Source organism: Falco cherrug, chromosome 2, assembly GCF_023634085.1.
Source record: "Falco cherrug isolate bFalChe1 chromosome 2, bFalChe1.pri, whole genome shotgun sequence".
In the NCBI taxonomy this organism is placed as follows: Eukaryota; Metazoa; Chordata; class Aves; order Falconiformes; family Falconidae; genus Falco; species Falco cherrug.
The window spans coordinates 84064582-84085609 of record NC_073698.1 but is presented as its reverse complement, the minus strand read 5'-3'; the positions used below and the strand labels follow the sequence as shown (position 1 = coordinate 84085609).

The following is a 21028-nucleotide window of genomic DNA, read 5'->3' as shown; positions in this document are numbered from 1 at the left end:
GTATCGGGGGGCTCGCTAGGGCTCACTGCTCCTTTCCACAGTTTTGTGGTTGGGGTGGTGGTGCTTTTTTTATTAATCAGCTGTCCCTTAGCCTTTTCTGTTACACATAGTCATTTCCTGCCAGGTGCAGGCCTCTGCCCTCGCCCCCTCCTGCCAGGCTGTGCTCTCCAGCCTGCCGAGCGCCCGCCCAGGGCCGCCCCGCCCTCCCACCGGCGCTGAGCGCGGTTACCCATCCCACAGCCAGAGGGGACGCGATGAGGGGGTGCCCCCCAACGCGCCACTGGGGAGCGTTCCTCCATTTACGCCCCCATAGGGCCGAGCGCACCCGCACCGGCTCCGCCACTGGGGGGTCCCCGGGGACCCCCGCGCCTCCCCCGGGGCGAGGGCCGCGGGCCGGCGCCGAGGGCGCAGAGGGCGGCGGCTGCGCCGGCGGCTCCTGGCGGGCGCCCCCTGGCGGGCGCGGCGCCGCAACGGCGGCTGGGCGGGCCGGGGCGTGGGGCGGCTGCGGCGCGGCGAAAACGCGCCCGGCGGGTGGCGGCGGTGATGAAATTCCCGGGCTCCGTCCTCGTCTCCCTCGTCCTCTTCGTGGCCGAGACGGCGGCCGCGCTGTGCCTGAGCGGGGCGTACCGCGCGGCGGGGGACCGCATGTGGCAGTGGCTGACGCTGCTGTTCGCCCTCCTGCCCTGCGCGCTGGTGCAGCTCAGCCTGGTCTTCATCCACCGCGACGTGAGCCGCGACCGCCCGTTGGTGCTGCTGCTGCACCTCCTGCAGCTGGGGCCCCTCGTCAGGTCGGTGAGTCCCGTCCTCGCCCTCAGCGGGCCGGCCCGGGGGCGCCCCGGCCTTTGTGCCGGGTGGCGGCCGCCGCCGGGTCCTTGCCGGCCTTATTTCCGAAGCCGCGGGGGGACCTTCTCCCCGCGAACGGCCGCAGGCGGGAGGGGCGCGGCGCTCCCCCCGGTAGGCACGGGGCGCCCGCGGGCTGAGCCCGCCGGAGGGGCCGGGCGCGGGCGGGGGCTGCGCTGCGCTGGGGCTGGGGGCAGCCCGCGCCCTCCCGCCGCTGCCGCGTCCTGCGCTTGTTTTCTGTCCGTGTGGCTTTCTACAAATGGTTGTGCCTGCTGGCTTATCCGTAGCGCTTTACTCTGAGGTTACTCTTCCAAGAGAGAAAAGGAGACTCGCTCAGTTGCTAGTTCAAAGCCGTGGCGGTACCCATCCCGTCTGTGCGTCTTGGAAATGCTAGCAATATTTTACTACGGCTCTTCTTTCCAAAGTGGGCTTCTTGCCCCAAATTGCTATGGAGATTTTTCAGCTTCGGTTCAAATTCTCACTGAAAGCGTCCTTAGGGGGAAAAAACCCCAACAAACAAACAGGTGAAAAGTTACAGAGGTGCTGCAACCCCATGGCAAAGGGCTTGTTTGCCAGGGGCTTTCATTTTAAATGTATCTTCAAGACTCTTTTTCAAAAAGAAAAGGAACGAAATACAGTGTTTCTGTAGTAGAGGCTAGGAGAAGTATCCCTAACTTGCTGAAGTTCCTGAACAGTGTGGAAAAGAAAGATTTGTTCACGCTAATGAGGGTGAACAGTTTGGATGTTACAAAACATCTTACACTTCAAAAACAGTGAATTCCTCTATAACTATGGCTGAATTATTTTTTTTGTTTGTTTTGTCGATGTTTTAAAGATATATGAGTTACTGATTAACAGTTAAGTTCTTCAAGAGCTCCAATTTTCTAAAAGCTAAGAACAAAATACTGCCACATTCTTTGGAAATGAAGAGTGAGGCCAAAGAGAAAGCAACTATCAAAAATTATGTTCATGGCTTTTGTCATTCTAAATCAATTTCTTGAGGTCAGACAAGGAGAGAATGTCGCGTCAAGCTGCGAGACATGGAGAAGCAAAAAAAAAGGATGTAAGCAACGAGAACAAATTAGAGGATTTTCTTTCTAATTATCTGAAAGAGATATAGACTTTTTCCTTGACCTTAACTATCAGGCATGATTTCGCTTTCTCTTTCTTTCTGATAGTCAAGTTTATCTGTTTGCAACACAAGTCTCATCTTGAGCAGAACGTGCTGTCTGCTGTGTTGGTGAGCTCCCAGCTGCTGTCACTGCTATAAAACTAGTGGGCATACAGAAGCCCTCTCCTCTCCGTGGTGCTGCAGTCTATGAGTGTGTCAACAGCTCCGCCTTTCTCAAAGATTTATGAACTTAACGTTTCCAGGAGGTTTGGAGATGTTCTGGAAGTGTTGCAGCACGCCTGTGCCACAGTCCCGGTGGCATCGTTTAGGCAGTACGAAGTGATGCATTTTAACCTCTCTCTAGACCCAGGGTAACTGGAATTATAATTACTAATAAAAAAAGGGTAGTACGCTTGTGCCACCTGAAAACCTTAGATCTTGCTAAAGACTCTACAAACAAAGAGGAGAAGTTTCATAGAAAACAACCTCTCTTTAGATTCACGGAAATGGGTCTGTAGGATACAGTACAGCAGTGTGGGAGGGTGAAGTGGTTGGTCAGAGACAGACATTAAAATTTTTTGGGTTTTTTTTTTTTTCTTCTCTTCTTTGTCTTCCTATCCGTAGCCTATTGTTGTATCTGTCGGAAGAGGAGACCAATCACTTCCCATCAGGTGTAGGTCTGTACTGTAAAAGATGAAGTATTTCAGCACATGAAATGCCTTACCTTTCCCTCCTTTGTGCAGGAGGCTTTGTGTCCCGTGTGGACTGGAATACACACAAGTCTGAGGTGATTACTAGAAGGCAAAATACTTTTTGGCTGTATCATCACTTCACTGTGACTTGAACCACTGTAAGCTGAAAAGGACCATTGTCCCTGGAGTAGTTTTGTCCCATCCTTTCAGGCAAACCTTTGCTCCTTTGCACCAGAGAGTCCTGCTCTTGTTTGTCACCTGCTTCTCCAGTACAAAGCCTTATTCCATCCCCTGTGTTCGGTCTCTCTCACGTTTCAATGGCACAGTGTTGGGGTTTAACCCCAGCGGGAGACTAAGCCCCACACAGCTGCTCGCTCACTCCCCCCGTAGTGGGATGGGGAGAGGACTGGAAGAGTAAAAGTGAGAAAACTTGTGGGTTGAGATAAAGGCAGTTTAATAGGTAAAGCAAAAGCTGTGAATGCAAGCAAAGCAAAACAAGGAATTTATTCGCTGCTTCCCATCAGCAAGCAGGTTTTCAGCCATCCCCAGGAAAGCCATCATGCGTAACAGTTACTTGGGAAGACAAATGCCTTAATGCTGAAGTTTGTAAGTAATGCCTCCTTCCCTCAGTTTATATACTCAGCATGACATCCCATGGTATGGAATACCTCTTTGGCTAGTTTGGGTCACCTGTCCTGGCTGTGTCCATGTGTCCCCCTCCCAATGTCCCATGCCCCTCAAGCCCTCTGGCTGGCAGGGCCTGAGAAACAGAAGTCCCTGACTTAGTGTAAACATCACCCAGCAACAACCAAAAACATCAGCGTCCTGTCAACATTGTTCTTATACCAAATCCAGAACACAGCACTGCACCAGCTACTAAGAAGAAAATTAACTCTGTCCCAGCTGAAACCAGGACACACAGGCCCAGGGCTTTTTAGGGAAGAGTGGGACAAATCAGGTCAAACAGGACACAGACAGTAGAGCCATCCCAGGCCCTGTCTGCTTGCAGCATCAGAATGAAATGTTAAAGAGCCTTTAGGCTGCCTCAGATGGCACGCTTCAACAGAGGGTAGTCTGCTTCATCTGCTTTAAAAAAGCTATTGCTGACTTTTTAGCCACCTCTGTGGGGTTTGTGACATGATACAGGATAGTTAGTATTGCTCTGTTCAGACTGAAATACCCAAATATCAGTGCACTGCTTTACAAACAGCCCATGTACATTGTGTGAGTTTTCATCATCTTAAAAGCTAGACATTTTTCTCCCCTTCCTTTTTTCCTTAAAAAGTTAAGTTTAAATTTTGGGGAATGGTTTGGAAATATCCTGGCAGGGAAGGAGGGTGTTTAGCTTTGCAAGCCAAATGATCCAGCCTATTTTGAATCCCCTGTGCGACAGGGGGAAAAAGTACATTCCCATATAAAACCTTCTTGCATACCACCACCTTCCCAAAACACCCACGCTCCACCTGTTCGGGAGGCACTCGCTGTCCTGCTGCTGCCACTGGAAGCACTAAAATTAGGAAGCATCCCTCTTCCTGGAGAGGACTTTTGCTGTACTGGGAGAGGACTGTTAACGCACCCTTTTTTTAATTCCTTCTCCCACTCCCCAAGAATGTCTCTGTAAATCTGGAGCAATTTGTAGAGTAAAATTTCTGCCTCCCTCAGTCGCCTGGCTCCGGTCCCCAGGATAGAGGCACACTGGAGACTGTGCAGAGAGTTGGCTGGAACAAAGTGACTGCAGGTCTCTAGACACGGTGGGGGATTCCTGCAACATTTCAGATAAATGCCATTCCTTGTAAGAGCACTAATTTGTCTGGATGTTTAGAAAGTATATTTGGATACTTTTTTTTTTTTTGTAAAAGGAGATTCTTTTACCACATAAAGTAAATTATAACACAAAAAATGACTTAAAATGATAGCCAATGTCAATGAGAGCTTAAACACATTTTTCTTTAGAGAAGACCATGATGAGCTTTTTGGCTCATTATCGGCTACTTGTGAGCCAAGGACTGTCTCTTTGTTCCCTGTTCGTTTGGATGGCACCTGTAGCGCTGAGATCATCTTGAGATTATAGGTGTTGTGACAATTTGAATATATAATAACTGGATGTATTTTTGTTTACTGCTCCACACTTAGGGATTTGTTCAAAGTGCAAATAACTCTTCATGAAGGGTGCCAGAGAACCCTCTGTTAACTTGCTTCCCCTTTTCTATTCTGCAAACAATTAATAGATCAGGAGCTGAAGTGAGGAGTACAATTTCCAACAAACCGACTTGAACAGAGAGGGCTTACAGTCACAAGCAGGGGTGTTGGTGGTATTGTACCATAAGTCTGCTGGATGTGATGGTTCCCTACCATCTGATTTACTGAAGACAGTACTAAGTGGCATATCCAGAAAGGACTGGTGTAAACTTGGCAGTGCGTCCTTCTGATACTAACTTCATGGAGAGGAAAGCTAAGTCTCTGCTGGTCTTTGAAATTACCATCCCTAGTGCTCTGTTAGCTGAATGGGGGCCTGCAGGCTCTGCCTTTACGAGGAATATGCAGTTAGGAGATGGCTCTGTCTGCAGAATGATGAACTCTTGCAAAAAAAAAAAAAAAAAAAAAAAAAAAAAGCAAAAGCAAATGTAAGAGGCCCCTATATAGAACAGTAATGACTGTTTTCCTCAAATTTTGATGGGACAAGGATATAAACAATAGGCTTTTTTTTTTCTTTTTTTAAATGGGATCAGGCTTTGTTTCTCAAGGCATAAGGAGAAACAATTACATGTGTTTGTGTACTGTGTAGACAGCAGTAAAGCAGATGCAGTAGGAAGTTTGCATCAAACTGCCAGAGGAGCTGGTGTTACAGCCAAAGTTAGATTCTGTGAGCTGCAGGAAGTAAACAGAACAAACCAAACAAAAAACCCACCAAAAAAACCCACAAACTCAAACCCAAACCCAAACCAAAACACCTATAGGCTGAAACTTTCAGAGTCATTAATGTTTCAGGCACCTAAATCTGCAGTTTGAAATCCAGTAAGCTCTAATGGTGCAGATAATGCTTCAGTCATGTTATACAGAAGCATTGTCTCTCGTGGATAGTGACCTGCTTTATAGTTCAGAATAGCACAGGTCTAAAAATCTCTCTTCTTGAGGACTTCCATTGGTAGACTTTACTGTAGGAGATTCTGCTAGCTCTAAACTTGACAACTGTTGATGCATCTCCCTCTTTTCCAGATGGGAGGAATGTAAGAATATGCCTAGATCCTCTTCAGGCTTTTTTTTTCTTTTTCTTTTTTTTTTTCTTCTTTTCATCTTTATTCTTGAGCAGATGTGTTAGGCACCCATGATGCGATGAACGGAAAGTCAGCGCAGATGGAAGGTAGAATGATGAGTGAGGAACAAATCTTTGCCTGACACAGCTAAGTAAATCTACAGGACTGATAAGTCTTTTGCACACTTCTCCAAAGAAGATGAATTACTAAAAACGGAGTCATTAGAGAAACCTGCCTGTATGTTTGCCGTGAGCATGGCACGTGAGCATGCCTTCTCTTGTTGATGCCTTGTGTGGACCTGTTGAAAGGGCCCTAAACATGACTGCATTGCAGGAGGTGGATTGTGCAGAAGTTGGGATCTCTCACTCCTGTTCCTCTGGATAGGTCTTAAATGGACGTTTGTTCTTAGAACGCTTGCTGGCTGTCCATCATTCCCTGTTTTCATTGCCTGCTCCCTCTTCCCACCACTGTTATTTTGCCTGTATTTAAATCCCACACATTCATGATTAAAAGAGAGAATGAGGTGCTCGCTCTCAGCAGGCATATAAGGATAGGATTATTCCTCCTACTGACTGTGTAGAAGACGAATGTGTTGCTGCTGAATCACTCTTCGTAGGCACCATCAGGATCCTTGAAAAAGTGTAGCTCTTCTCCTTGCCAAGGTTTGGCAGCAGGAGAGAAAGTGGCACCATCTTTTTCCTACCTGTTAGGTTTCACTGTAGAGAGTAGATCTGGCATTTTTTTTTTCTTCAGAGTAATTTTAGTTCCTTCAGAGACTTTACTGCAGCTGTCATTGCTTTACATGCAGTGAAAATGGCCAGCTGCATGCCTTCTGCTGTTGATGCCACATGTGGACCTGTTGAAAGGGCCCTAAACATGACTGCATTGCAGGAGATGGATTGTGCAGAAGTTGGGATCTCTCACTCCTGTTCCTCTGGACCGATGAGCAGTGAGCAGCTGGGGCTTCTGGGGAATTCTCCATTCTGTAGCAGTTTGTAACCACGGAGGAAAACTGGTATGTGCAGGAGGGGGCCTGGGAAGCAGGACCACAAGTAACAATCAGTTAGTTGAAAGGAATGCGCTCGAGCTTGTGGGCCATAAGCCCTGGTGATAAAGGGACAGGAGAAATTACTGAAGGGTATAGAAACAGGGACCAAGTATCAAGTTGAGACTATACAAGGAATAAGGCGGTCTGTTTGTCAGCTTGCTGAAGGACATGGTGCAAGAACTGCAGACATTGTTGTCTTGTAACTGTTGTTGAATTGCTAAATAGCTAGCGTGAGATCTTCACGCGAGTTGCCACATAGTTATAGAAATCACAAGTTTTTGGACCAATCAGAATAAGATGTAACAATTGCTTATGTGTATATAATCATGCTATTAGGCTAATTAAAGTGACATTTGCTTGCATCGAGCTGTGTCCCATCTCTCAAAAGCGGCAGGTATGAAGCAACACCTTCTTGCATTGTCTCTTTAGTGTGTTTCATACTAAAAAAATAGTAAGCCAGTTCATTTAAAGACAAGATGCCCAACCCTTCAGAATGTACTTCATAGGCAAAGTTGTAACCTGGCACAGGTTCATGATCTGAATTGGTACTTACTTTGTCACTTCTCATCTGGATGGTTCTTCAAGTGCCTATGCCCCTCTTACGCCCTGTTACTTACACATTTAGATCGGTGGTTTCTTTCTAGTGTATCGGCTGCCAGTCTGCTGTTTGCAGCAGCTGCTTGAGCAGTGGCACCAGCTACAGTCTTCAGTGCGTTTGTTATTTGCCTCAGAAGGCATGACCTCCAGAGACTCTCTTGCGTGGGATGGGGAGGGCTTGGGAGGAGATGGGCATCATTACTGCTGTATTCTGAGTGCTTGCACATACAGTTTTTATTACTCTGTTGTACTGGTAAATGTCCCCTTTAGCTCTCAGGTTTGCTCATCAGATCATTTTGCCATCATTTGCTTTTCTATACAGACATCAAATTTCCCATTACAAACAATATACTAATACTTAATACCTAGCTAATAAATACAAATGGAATGCTTTGCTCTGAAACCTAACATTGTGATTATAACATTGGCTATAGTCAGTAGTCTTATGAATCTTATCTCTTTTATGGGATTAATGCATACTTGTTAGGTGGGTCCTTTGACTTAACTCTGGCCATGTGATTAGAAGGAGGCTGATGCTGAGATCTCATGTTCCGTAATAGCTCAGACTTGCCCTCAGCTCAGGATGAATAGATAGCTGTGAATACTAAGCGAGACAAAAATGTTCTGGGATCCTTCTTTTGGAATAAAATCAGTTTGTTGGTTTCAGAATCTCTGTTGGCTTCATAAGCTGTTGTGCTTTATTAATTTTTCACACTTTATTTTTGGGTGTGTGAATTCTTTCACACAGAACAGGACTGGCAGGGACTGAAAAGATTAACAGGGGAAAAATAGAAAGTCACCACTGTGAATGGAGCTTCCAGCACACCAGGTACTTCATATAGCTTTAGTGATAATGGTAGCTCAAGTCTAGTGAATCAAGGATACTGCTACAGAATCCTAAAACTGCTCTCCATCTAGAGCAGTTGAAACTTGCTAGGGGTCCAGTTTGGGGGGTAGGAAATGAAGTCAAGTTTATTAAAATAAAAAACAGTATGCTTTTATTTGAATTTTTATCAGTGCTATCAGTGCTGCTTTACAGCTCAGTCTGTGAGCTTCCCCCTGAAAGACTGTGATAGACTCTGACTTTGCAAGTGTTAAAAAAAGTCAGGCTGAGAAGGAAACAGGAATTCAAAGTCTCAGACAAGCATAGCTCCATGATTTCTAATTATGAGATACTTTTAAATAGATGATAAACCTTATTTTTACATTACAAAAACTAATTGGCCAAATCTGACCTGTCAGAGACTTGGAGATGCTGCATTCCAGCAAGTATTACCTACAGAGGCAACCAGGCGGAGGAGACAAACCCCAGCAGACAACAGAAGGAAAGAAGACAGCTCAGTCATCATCAGAGGCTGATGCCTACACAAGAAGATGCTATGCATGTCAGGCTTGGGAGGAGAAAAGAGCAGAGGTGGCACGACAAGTCGCCCTTGCGGTGGGGGTTTCTCTCCCCAAAGCTTCCCTCTGGGCTGGAAGCCAGTCCTCATCAGTTCTGCTGCTCACACTACAGTTGCTTTTCTTCTTGAAGCCTGTACCAGTGTTAGGTAGAAAACAGAAAACAGGTTATGTTTGCACGGGGTTTGGGCTTTTGGGTTTTTTATTTTTCAGTGGTCAATGCCATTTATCCTTTATAGTCTTGCTGTACATGGACTCCTCCACAGCATGCCCTGTATTTTTAGGACCCTATGCAATGTGACAGAAATAGAGGGTTTTCTTTCTTTTCCCTTCCCCTTCCCCTTCAGCTTGTGACTTCACCTGTATCTCAGTAAATCCTTGCTTGTTATTACTTCCCAAAGTTGACTGTTACCCTGTCTGGTTTGGGACCTGCTTGATGCCCAAGCCACACTTGATACCTTCATATCCAAGCAACTCTCTTAGAATAGTTTTTCTAATTTTTTTTTTGCCAATCTAAAACTAGTCATTGGAAGGAAGTTGCAGAAACTTTCCTGTCCTTTCAGAAATCTATCTGAGGCTGTGTTATCTCCTTTAATACTCGAGGAGCCAGATTGCCCTTGCTACAGCATTTGCTGCTGCCAAGCCCTTCAGCTCTTTTCTATTCCCTCCCAAATGTATGAATTATTGTCTGTGTATAGGTAGAGTCAGCAGGTGTGATTTATGAAGTGCATGTGCTGACACTACTTTGTTCCTTGGAAGTTAGTCTGTGGTAAGTTAGACCTACATAAACAAGAAGGTTTGGTTCCCCCCATGTCTCAAGTATGAAGAGCTGCAGCAACTGGAAATACTGTGTCTTCTTATTTAGAATATTTTTGCAAGATTGTGTTTAATATTCCTTAAACAGTGCAATAAACGTAAGCAAACATAAGGAGTAAAGCTCCTATTTCAGTGTCTTCAAAAAAAATTAATTTCCAGAGTTGTGAGGCTCTAAGCTCCTTCTTCTCTTTATTGCGGCTGTGGCTTGTTACTCATGTTTTGGACCGTTGCTTGGTAAAGCAAGTGTTGGAGTCCAGCTGTGTGAGGTGTGTGCACGTGCTCATACCCTCAGCTTCTCTCCAGTGTCTTGAGATATTTTAAGGCAAAGGTATGAAAAGTGATTTTATTTCCATGTCCCATTAGCATGCCACAGATGTATGGATAACAAGAAGAGAAAGGCAGAGAATCTGAAGACATAGGTCCTGGGTTGGCAGCCTGTGAACATTGTAGTGGATGAGTAGTTCAAGGACTTCAATAAGACAGCAGAGATCAAGGACAGCTCATAGGAAACGACTAAACCTCCTCTCATGTCTGAGTAGTACAAGCAGTCCAAAGGGCACTGCCAGATTCTTGCCCACTAGTTGCATGTAGTTTGTAGAAGAACGGCTGCAGAAGCATGGCTTTAGAATCTCTGAAGATCTGCACAATCCAGGCCTGGTATTAGGATAGGCCTGTAATCAGAATTGTGCTGAAGTTGCTGTGCTGAAGATAACGAGAAAGGTAGCCTTCAGCTATTCTTGAATCCTGAGACCAAGTAATTATGTTGTGCCAACAGGCCGTGGCTGTAACGAGATACAGCTGCTGGGAAAGCAGGTGCAGGGCCAAGAAAGATAGGGACTGGTATGGGAAAACAGGGAGTAACAAACTACAAGGCTGAAGCACAGCAACACAATCAGCTACATGGATAGAGTGCTTATTTTAGTCATGGTAATTAGGGGTGTGAGAACTGTGCATGTTTAGAGACTACTAACCAATTATATTTCTGCTTTATGAATATGCATGTGTATCGGTTCTATATAAGTAGTGTTAGAAACTAATAAAGCTGAGCAAGATGCATAACTCATATTGAGCGTCTTCTTGACTCCGGTGAACCCTTCTTCCAACAGTAGTTCATATTTAAAAGAGTGAAATCTTGTCATGTTCCAAATTTACCAGGAGGAGACAATGTACAGGCTTTGCTCTATGAACAAATGACCTAGGACTTGTTATGTCATGGCTTAAAATACTGAGGAGTGGGAAAGCTTATGCTTTTTTCCTTTTCTTGTAGGTGTGTGGAAGTCTTTTACATTTACTTCCATGCTGGCAGAGTTGAAGAGCCCTATGTCAGCATCACAAAGAAGAGGCAGATGCCCAAGGATGGGTACTCAGAAGAAATTGAAAAAGAAGTGGGACAGGCTGAAGGCAAGCTGTGTACGCACAGGTCTGCATTCAGCAGGGCGTCTGTGATCCAGGCGTTCCTCGGCTCAGCACCCCAGCTCACACTCCAGCTCTACATCTGTGTCCTGCAGCAGGAGATCACGGCTGCCAGAAGTAGGTAGAGCTGTTATCACCTCCATATTTTGGTGGGAGGGAGAGGTAAAGGGTCAGCAGTCAAGTGTAGCTGCCCTGGACAAGAACCAAACATATTGCAATGGGTTTCATCTCCCTGACAGCTTTTGATGGTGATGTTGCTCTCAAGTTTATATCATTGTATTTTAGACTATGACACTCCCTGTAGGATACTTGGGTTATTATAAAAACACTAATTTGATAAGGTGGCCATTATGGCATGAGAGGGAGGCAGCTGGAGGAACTGAGCTGTCTTCATGAAGAGGAAAAAAAAAATTACCTCTGTTCCATTTTGGTTTTGGGAAAACTCTGGAAAATTCCTTGGCGTACAGTGCAGAGCATGTTTTGCCATGCTGCATTAAGGAAGCTGTACTTTCAGGAGTGCAGTTTCAAATATGGACTGAGGACATGAACTGTCTTTACTTGTGCCAGACTCTGAATTTGGAATCAGAAGTCAGGACTCAATAAGCCGGTATGCAAATGTGGCCATCTCGTCTCTGGACTCAAGCTGTTAAGCCTTCACCAAGCAGTGCTGCACCACGTGGACTTACCAGGACACACCTTTCTTATTGTGGGACTCTGCATCTTGTTCCATGATGTGCTGCAGTTCCTTGGGGGTGGGGGTGGGGGGTGGGGGGAAAGTCTTGACTTGCTGACTCGCTGCTAAATGAAGAACCTACTCTAGCTGGTTGTAGGACAACCAGCTTTTTGGTGTAAGAAAGGACTGTGGCACCTATGTGAACTATGGAGGTTGTTTCCACTGAAATAGAAAATCACTCTTGTTACATCGCTGAGGCCCCAAGAGGCCGGGGATCTTTATTAGCTTTGCAGCTAGGGAGGCTGAAGCTAGGGTGACACGTTACAAACCCGAATGCTTTCTTCGGTTCAGGTGCCTTGGTTGGCAGTGTACCGAGGTAAGGAACTAAGATTTTTTGGAGAAGCCTTTATAACATCAGGGTTCTCCCCTCAACTTGGGGAACAGAAAACATGAGTATAGTAAAGGGCGAGTCAGCACATAAGGGTATTACAACATGTGAAGGTCTTAATCAAAAAAGTACTTGTTTAAGGTCATAGCAGTAATTAATTGAAAGACATTGCTCCTGACAGTTTCTGAAGTGCTTCACAGCTAAGGTAGCTTTTCGAACAACCGTGGCATCTGTGACATGGTATGAGAACAAAACACTGAATCCTTTGCTGAGCAGTGCAATTAGCAAGATTTCCAGTCACTTTGCTGCAGATGACATTTGTTTCTGAAAGATACCTTTTTGTTGTATTTTTTCTATTACCGATGTTGACCTTACCGGTCATGATTGGCAAGGAGAAATGCTGTGTTCCAGATGATTAGAGAATTGCATATTTAATAATGATTTGTAACAACCTATTACTTCTGACTTTTATCAGTTGCTGCTGAGATGAATTCTGAATCCTAGACTGGTAAGTGACCTTCTGTGGGTGAAGTTAGACAACCAGAGATTGCTGGTTCACCAGGGAGTTCGGTGAATCCGATAGCAAATGTAGTAGTCGCGTTGTGTCTCCCAGGAGCCATCTCCATAGCAGATGTAATTCTAAAATACAGAAATCAAAAGAATTTAATTTCTTTTTAATTTTCTTAATCAGTGAATTAGGAACAATGGCAATGTCTATTAAAGCTCATTCATCAGAAAAATGAAAAATCCTAACTGTATTCCTCTTGTGTGTGTTTTACCTTCTGAAATATTGAAACTCTCTGCAATCTCTTTAGCCAACTTATTTCTGCTGTAGTACCTTGTGTCCAGCAGTATTATTCAGTCTCCAGAGTAAAGGGCAATGATGCATAGCAGCACAGTTTCAGTCTGTTGTTTGTTATGTGTACATGGGGATTCTCATATATAGGTACATGTCTTCAACCTTCTGACCTTGCAGCATCGTCAAAGTAGTTTAACAGCCAGTCCAGCTCTTCCACACTTCAGATGCCTTCACCTTCCATGTTCTTTGACTCTCATCCTCCGAAGTGCATGTACTTTTCCATTTGTCTGTTTATAATTATCACTGTTGTCTTGTATCTTGACTTCCACATTATTTTTTTTCTTGCCTCCTCATCAGTGTCTTGTTTTTCTGGATTCCTACACTACCCTGTCCATTACCTTGTGTAAATTCTGCTTGGTCAGTGGTAATGAGGTCAGTATCACCTGTGAACCTAAAACTGTTTACCATCATGCTGTATAGTATGGCTTGTCTCTTTCAGATCTGTGTGAAGCTCATTATTGCTTTCAGTGTTGAACTGAACAGTTCTGAAAAGAGCATGCATCCTTCCTAGCCCTTTGTCAACAGGAGCTGTGCTGCTCCTCTCTTGCGTATTTCATGGCATTCATTATGGTCCTCTTCTGGATGATCAGGTTCTTGCCAGTGTCTGGCATTCTGTCTGCCAAGAATGTAAAATGAAGAGAATTAAAGAGAGGTGCAAAAGCAGCACAAAGCCTCTAGGTTTAGTGATGAAAGACACAAAGCTTCAGTGACTGTTGAGCATGAAATTTATGGAACTGTTGTTTGATTAAATGCAACACTGGAAACTACGTGCAATAGCCAAATCTGAGTCCTAGTTCTAGACCCTTGGCTCTTTCTTTTGTTACAGTGTAACTGGGAAGAGGTTTCTAACTTGTTAGGGTGTGAAATGCCCAGTCTGACTTTGAAATGGCCACTCCCAGAAGAGATGCTGAGGTGTCTTGTGCATTTGGGCTTCACCCTGTACTAAATCATAAAATAGTTTGGGTTGGAAGAGACATTTAAAGGTCATCTATTCCATCCTGCTGTAACCTTGCTTCAAAGAGGTGGCAGACATCAGGCTCAGGTTCACTTACACACTGTTGGGCAGCTATCCTGACCTCTTAAGTAGTACCACCTGGAGAAGAGCAAAAGCAGAAGGTGCCAAAAAGACCTGAGTTAGCATTAATTACAAAAACAGCTAGCTGGGGATTGGGGGTGGGGGTGGTGACTTGGCCTCTTTCTTTTGAAAAGGTCCAGTTCTCAGTGTGCAGTATTGAATGTGGAAGATCTGCTTCTGTTAAGAGCAATCTTTTTGTAAGTTTAAAGTTTTTGTGCCATTAACAACAGTCAAATTATCTTTCTCAAGTGTTACTTACTGTGATAAAATAATCCCAAAAGGCAGATTTCCTACCATTTAAAAATAAAATTATTTGCTGAAAAGGGTACTTTTTAAAAATGAAAATTTGTAGCAGTGACTGCCATCTTCAAAAACAGAACTTTTGGGTTTATGATTTTTTTTTTTTCAATTTACTAATGTTTGCAATGTCATTTTCCTAATGTTCATGACTGGGCTTTGTAGGTGGTCTTACTAGATACCTTAGGATGCTGCTACAGTTGCTTCTTCTCAACTCATCAAGCTCTGACCACAGAATACTTTTCTCATTGTTTGAACAACATATTTTCAGTGTCAATAATTCTTTCTATGTTGAAATTATGTCTTAAAGCCAAAAAAATACTGTATTTAGGTGTCTTGCCATAAGTAACAAAAGAAATACCCTTATTTTTCAAGGGTTCTGATTATCAGTTTAGAAACTATAGTATATATAATAAGTAGCAAGATTCTTCAGCTGAATATAAGATTTCAGTAATAGGTATTTGTGTTGTAGCTTATCTAAAGCAGAATTTACTCTTAGCAATTTCTCAAGTGGGAAGGACCAAGTCTTGAAAACACCTAATTAAACAACCCAACAAAATAGAACTGTTCTTCCCTGAGTGACTTTGTGAGTGTACACCTCTGAGTTGTAAGAAAAGTACAGCCTTCTGGCAGTAGGAAGGAAGAAGTGAAACACTGCCTTTGTAAGGACTGATGGGGGGATTTGGGACTGTTCCAGGGAAAGATACTCTGTTTATGAAATTTTCACTTCTTTGCCTGCTCAGGATGAGTAAAAGCAACCATAATGTCACCCTCCCACATTTCCCTTTGTGGCTGATGCAAACCATCTTTCTCACAGACTTAAAAGTGATGTTTGAGCTGAAGGTTTGGTGGCAGTACTGATCTTTGGGCAAGGACCAGGACTGGACTGCTACATTAAACCAGAGTTAGCAAGACGTGATTCTATCAATGGAGAAACGCCTCTTTTGAAGGGTTGAGTTTTTAGGACAAGTTTGAGATTAAAATAGAATCCCTAAACCAAAAATGGGTAATAAGATTAACGTCTTGACTTATGAAAGCAGAAAGCAAGCAGAGTCCCAGGACAGCAGCACCCTGTCCGAGCTGGGTAGATTTCTTGTTTATTTAACTCTTGAGAATGTTCTTCTGCTTCACTAGCTGCAGGAATTTATTTGTTCTTTCACAGTTCTAGAGCCGGCTCAAAACTACTGGAAAGCCTTTTTGAAGAGCCACAGGATATTCTCAAGCTGTATTCTTGACTGCACTCGCTTGCTCTTCTGCTTTCAGCCAGTGTTTTTCTAAAACATGTTTAAAAGTTCTCAGATCAAGTAAAGTGCTGTAAGAAAGATGTTCAAAAACAGCTATTAAAGACTTATGTTAAACAAGCAAATACATAACCATTTTCGGAGAATATATGCACAACCAAACTGGCGTGTGCAAAATTACTACCTAAAATGGCAAATGTTTTCCAGCTTACTGAGTGCTCTTGGAAAATTAGTTATAAAGGTTTAATTCATTCTTTTTCAAAATAATTCAGATGTTTGAGGATCAGGGTGGGAGAGAGGTTAGCTAAAATGACAGAGAAAATACATGTATGAACAGCCTGTGGCAAGGGGAGGAGGGAGACACTTGTGACTGTTAAGTGCCTTTTTTTCTTGGAAAAGTACTTGGAAAAGTAACAAATAGGGACCAAAATAAGAAGTAGAGTTAGAGTAAGAACCCAGGAGTGCATACAAGGAATGACTTCTTTGGCATTACGTTACCCAGGAGTGCTGTGAAGACAACTGCATCTGCACTACTCTGTGTCTGCAACTTCTGCTAAGCTCAAGGTCCTGATTTGTCTTTTCTCTTTGTAGGTATCTTTATGGTCCTTTCTCTCCTGTCAATTGTATACGGTGCCCTACGCTGCAACATCCTGGCTATTAAGATTAAGTATGACGATTATGATGTCAGCGTGAAACCAGCCGCCTACCTCTGCATATTCATGTGGAGAAGCTTTGAGATTGCTACACGGGTTACAGTGTTGGTGCTTTTCAGTTCAGTCCTTCAAATCTGGACTCTCCCCGTTGTACTAGTGAATTTCTTTGGTTTTTTCTTCTACCCATGGATTCTATTCTGGCAAAGCAAGTCTCCATTTCCTGAGAACATAGAGAAGGCACTGAGCAGGGTCGGTACTACCATAGTCTTGTGCCTTCTTACTTTCCTGTATGCTGGCATTAACATGTTCTGCTGGTCGGCAGTGCAGGTGAAGCTCAACGATCCTGACTTAATTAACAAATCCCAAAACTGGTACCGACTGACTGTGTATTACATGCTGCGATTCATAGAGAATGCATTCCTCCTGTTGATGTGGTACATTTATAAAACCGATATCTACCTATATGTCTGCGCCCCATTGTTGGTCTTGCAGCTTCTGATAGGTTACTGCATGGCTGTCCTCTTCATGTTGGTGTTCTACCAGTTCTGCCACCCTTGCAAAAAGCTCTTCTCATCCAGCATTTCCGAAGGTTTGCTGTCCTGTTTCAAGTTCCTCTGCTTTATTTGCAAGCCTCCCAAAACCACCATACTGACAGACAAGGCAGAGGTGAAATCTCCTGATACTACTGATGAAGCACGGAGCAGCAGCAAGTCAATAGATTCTCAAAAAGGGAATCCTCATCAAAGTGTTTCTTCCAATGCCTAGTACAACTGGAAGCAAGTAGGTGCCTTTGGAAGGTGGTAGATCGCCTCCTGGGAACATTGTGTATCTTGGACATTGCGTCTTGTGGATGGGTTCTCTTTCTTGCAAGTGTAGCACTGCATGATGACTGACAAGCCTACCTTTATGGAAAACTCACGTGTGTATGGAGAGCAATCACTGTTTGTAGACTTCTATTTCAGTGTTCTGCACATAGGTTTATTTTCACATTCTTATTTTGAAGTCATTCGAGGAGGCATCCTTCAAAAACTGGCCTGATGCTCATCTTACTCAGGAAATCTGAGGATGGAAGGAAAGGCATTTTATTTCAGACAGGATGTCATTATGGCATGTCACCCTAGCATGGAAACACAGCATAGACCTTGGCTATCTTATTGACTGTTGTGGTCTGCTTTGATCAAATTGCACACTTTTTTTACACTCTAATCAGTGTAATAAGATAATACTTCTCTCTGTGGTATAAGAATTGGACTCCTACAATGCACTGTAGTCTAGGTTGCCAAGAAACGGTGAATTAGGCAGCACTACTACTGAAATGTGATTGTTACTGAGAATGGACAGATGGGTTATTGGCTTTGCACTGTCTTACCCTTCGTGTTTCCTGCTTGTTAGTAAGGGAATTAAATTTAACACATTGTGATGTTCTGGAATAGCTCCTTTTTGTGATATTATAGTTTATCTAATACTTTTTGTGCTGTTCTGGTATTAGGGTGCTGTTAACTTTATAGAACTTTAAATATCTAGAGGTTAGGCAGATAGTGTGAGCTAATCATGTAGGTGCTCATCTCCAAGGAGTAATTCAACCCATCTTAAAAATGTCCTCCAAGTCAGATGGTATGAATCATTCTCTGGAGACCAATTACTCAGTGTTAACCAGATGCCTTGGCAATTAGTTTTGGCTGTCTGTCTCCCTTTTAAATGGCTGAAGTTAGAGACGAGCGCTATCCTGATTGTCAGAGGGTTGGCCATACACCAAGCAGGCAACCCGGTGACTTATGTGGGGAGAGAAGACACTGAGTCCTTATTCTTGAGGCTGTGCTATGTTATGGTTGTTTAGTATCAGTAGTTCAAAACTCTCTGGCTGCTTTACCTCAGAAATATCACAGGCTTGAAATCTGAGAGAGGAAATGGAAGTCATTGACTTTTTCTTCTATGCACTGTATCACCACAAGTAAAAGCGTTTCTGTATTTTGCAAGTTGCTGAGAAAGCTTTAGCAGATTAACACGCAAAAGTTTATTGGAAATACACAAATGACCTCAGGTCTGAGGTCACTTATAATGAAATATGTTGCATGCAGTGCTGCAAAGAGCTAAGCTGGTTTTATTTTGCTCTTTCCTGCACTGTAAATGAATGTCTTCATACTTCAGTTTTATAATGGAGTTACAGTTTTTATTTTGCTCAATATGTGTCTGTGTGTGGTATGTGTATGTAGGTCTTATTAAATTATTGATGGGTGGTAATTGGAATTTTTGGCCTGAGCTTGCCATGGGAACGTACCTCGTGTATCTGCGAAGATACTAAACACTTCCGTTCTAATTTCTCTGTCTGAGGAACATAGAATAGCGAAGTGACTTCTTGAAGACACTACTGTATTTCTCTGTACTTCTGTATGTAGAAGTACAGTATAGTATTTCTCTGTGATTTTCTAGATGTAGGAGAATGTTTCAGATTTCTTATTTGGAGCAAGTTGAGAATGTAAGCCTTGCTTCCAAACCTGCAGAGTTCAGTGCACAGGGCCAAATTTTCAGGTTTCTTAGCTAAAACTGAGTATCAGACTTCATAGCTGGATGCTCATCAGTAATCAGGGAATTATGGTTGTTGCCTGTCTGCAGGTGTACCTAGGTCTGAAATGTTAGTCTTTGGGGGGCGCGGGGGGAAGTGGCGTCATATATAGAAGTACTTCATATCTGAAGAGAGAGCTTTCAAGTCCTCAAAGCAGACATTGGACACTGTAAGTGATGGTGCAGTTGTGATTTTGCCATTTGGAAACAGTGGAAGCTTCGTAAACCTCAGCCAGCAAAACGTTTGTGCTACAGTGAAGTCAACAGTAGGAGAGTTCCACAGCCAGGAGTGCAGTGTGTATGCATAGTGGGTACCATTGAACTTCACATACCAATGATGAAGACTACTGTATATGCATATTTTTAGAGAGTGTCCCATATTACTTCCTATTTTTATACTAATCTCCTGAAGTGCATGCATAGGGAACTGAATATTTAAATCACTGTTATGAGAGTGAAAAATAATAATAATAAAAAAGAAATATTTGTATGGGTTATATGATTGTCATGTGGTTTTGCCTTAGTTGTGCAGACTAACCAAATACAGTTTAAACACTCCGTCAACGTAAAGGCTGTTGCTTTTGTGGTGCCTCATGTCACCACATCATGGAGTGCACGTTGACTAACAGTGTCGTTGCTCCGTATGCTCTGATCTAGCTGTGCTGGTAGAAAGAAGGTATGAGAGGGAGTCACAGAGGCAGTGATGTTCTGTTAAGACCAGTGTTTTAATGGACAAGCTTATTTTTCTAAAGTGCACTGTATACTAGGAAAGAGATTTTCTCAGGATGACAACAGTCTAGGCTGTTACCAGTACACCCCAGCGGCTGCACTGAGAGGGCAGTATTAGCTAGAGGATGTGTGTGAATGAGTGATCTCTTGCTGCAAGTTTACTGTGGTTTTGCTCTCCTCTATGAATGTTAGAGGCATATGTGTTCAACGGAAGGGTATAGGACTACTCTTAAAAAAAGTATTCATTTGATTAGTCCCAAGTCACACAAAGAATTGCTCAGTGAGGATTATTCACATGTATTAAGAGTATGCAAGATCTGATGCATAGGTTTTCTTTTATACTTGTAAAACAACACAAATTAAAATGTTGAAACACTCTCTTGTGTTGCTATCAGTTCTTAGTCTGCTGCTTTCAGAAATCCAAGGTAAAGGTTATAGAGCACGCTGTCATCGGTTACCATGCAGCAGAAGAAATGTTTTCAGGCAGACCTGACAGAAGGATAATCTGTGATTGATTTGGGAGTTCCTTACCTCCAGTCAGCAGTGCTTCCAATGCTGTTTAGCTGGTTGGGGTCTCAGCAAAAAATTTTGCAGGAGCCAGGCAGTTTGAGACCAGCTCAAGAGACAGAACAAGATCAGTATAGGCTACTTATTGGCATAATGAGAATATTCAGTGGGTTTGCATTGGGAATCAGAAATTATTACTTCTTTATATAGGATCTTTTAACTTTTTTCTGCACACTTTTTTCATGCTCATCTGGATTTACCAGGTGCTTGTCTCTGACCTTGGGAATAACCAGCAAAATCCACACTGAGGAGGACTGAGGAGGCAACATGACTGCATAAAACCTTTGTAACACATTTAAGTGTTTGTAAATGTATATGTAGACATAAAATATGTGTATTTTATAAATACAGGAGTATATAGATACATTGTGATAGATTGTAATATGTGTAAATGAGGAGCAATGAGAGAGGATTTTAGAAGTCCTGGTGGTGATGAGCACTACTATCTGCTAGTAAGAGCTGTGCTCCGTAACACATAGTGATTAATCCTTTCTTCTAGACATTATTTTCAGTCTCAAGGTGTGATTTGTAAGTTAGTATCCAGCATATATTTTTTTTAATCAAATGTATATTAAAACTTCAATGTGAAATTTCAGATTTAGGCACAATGTTGATAACTTCTGTTTCCAACATGGTTTCTTAAAGAAAAGGTTACGTGACTACGCTGTTTCTCTGTCAGTCCTGTTCTCCCCAATACATATCGAACTCATTGGACATATTAAAATTAAATTTTTCTGAGGGAAGAAATCTGAGGAAGTAAAACAGGTTTATACAAGCTTTGTGAAGACTGTCAGTTTCCAGGAGGAAAAGGTGCG

General features: G+C 43.2%; 1 protein-coding gene across 1 annotated transcript; it reads left to right on the top strand.

Moving 5' to 3' along the window:
- Window positions 1–394: 394 nt before the first annotated feature.
- XK (X-linked Kx blood group antigen, Kell and VPS13A binding protein) lies at window positions 395–19414 on the top strand. Its single transcript, XM_055701078.1, has 3 exons — window positions 395–788; window positions 11024–11286; window positions 16294–19414. The coding sequence occupies exons 1-3, from the start codon at window positions 544–546 to the stop codon at window positions 17118–17120; spliced, it is 1335 nt and encodes a 444-aa protein (XP_055557053.1). The 5' UTR covers window positions 395–543; the 3' UTR covers window positions 17121–19414.
- The last annotated feature ends 1614 nt before the right edge of the window (window positions 19415–21028 follow it).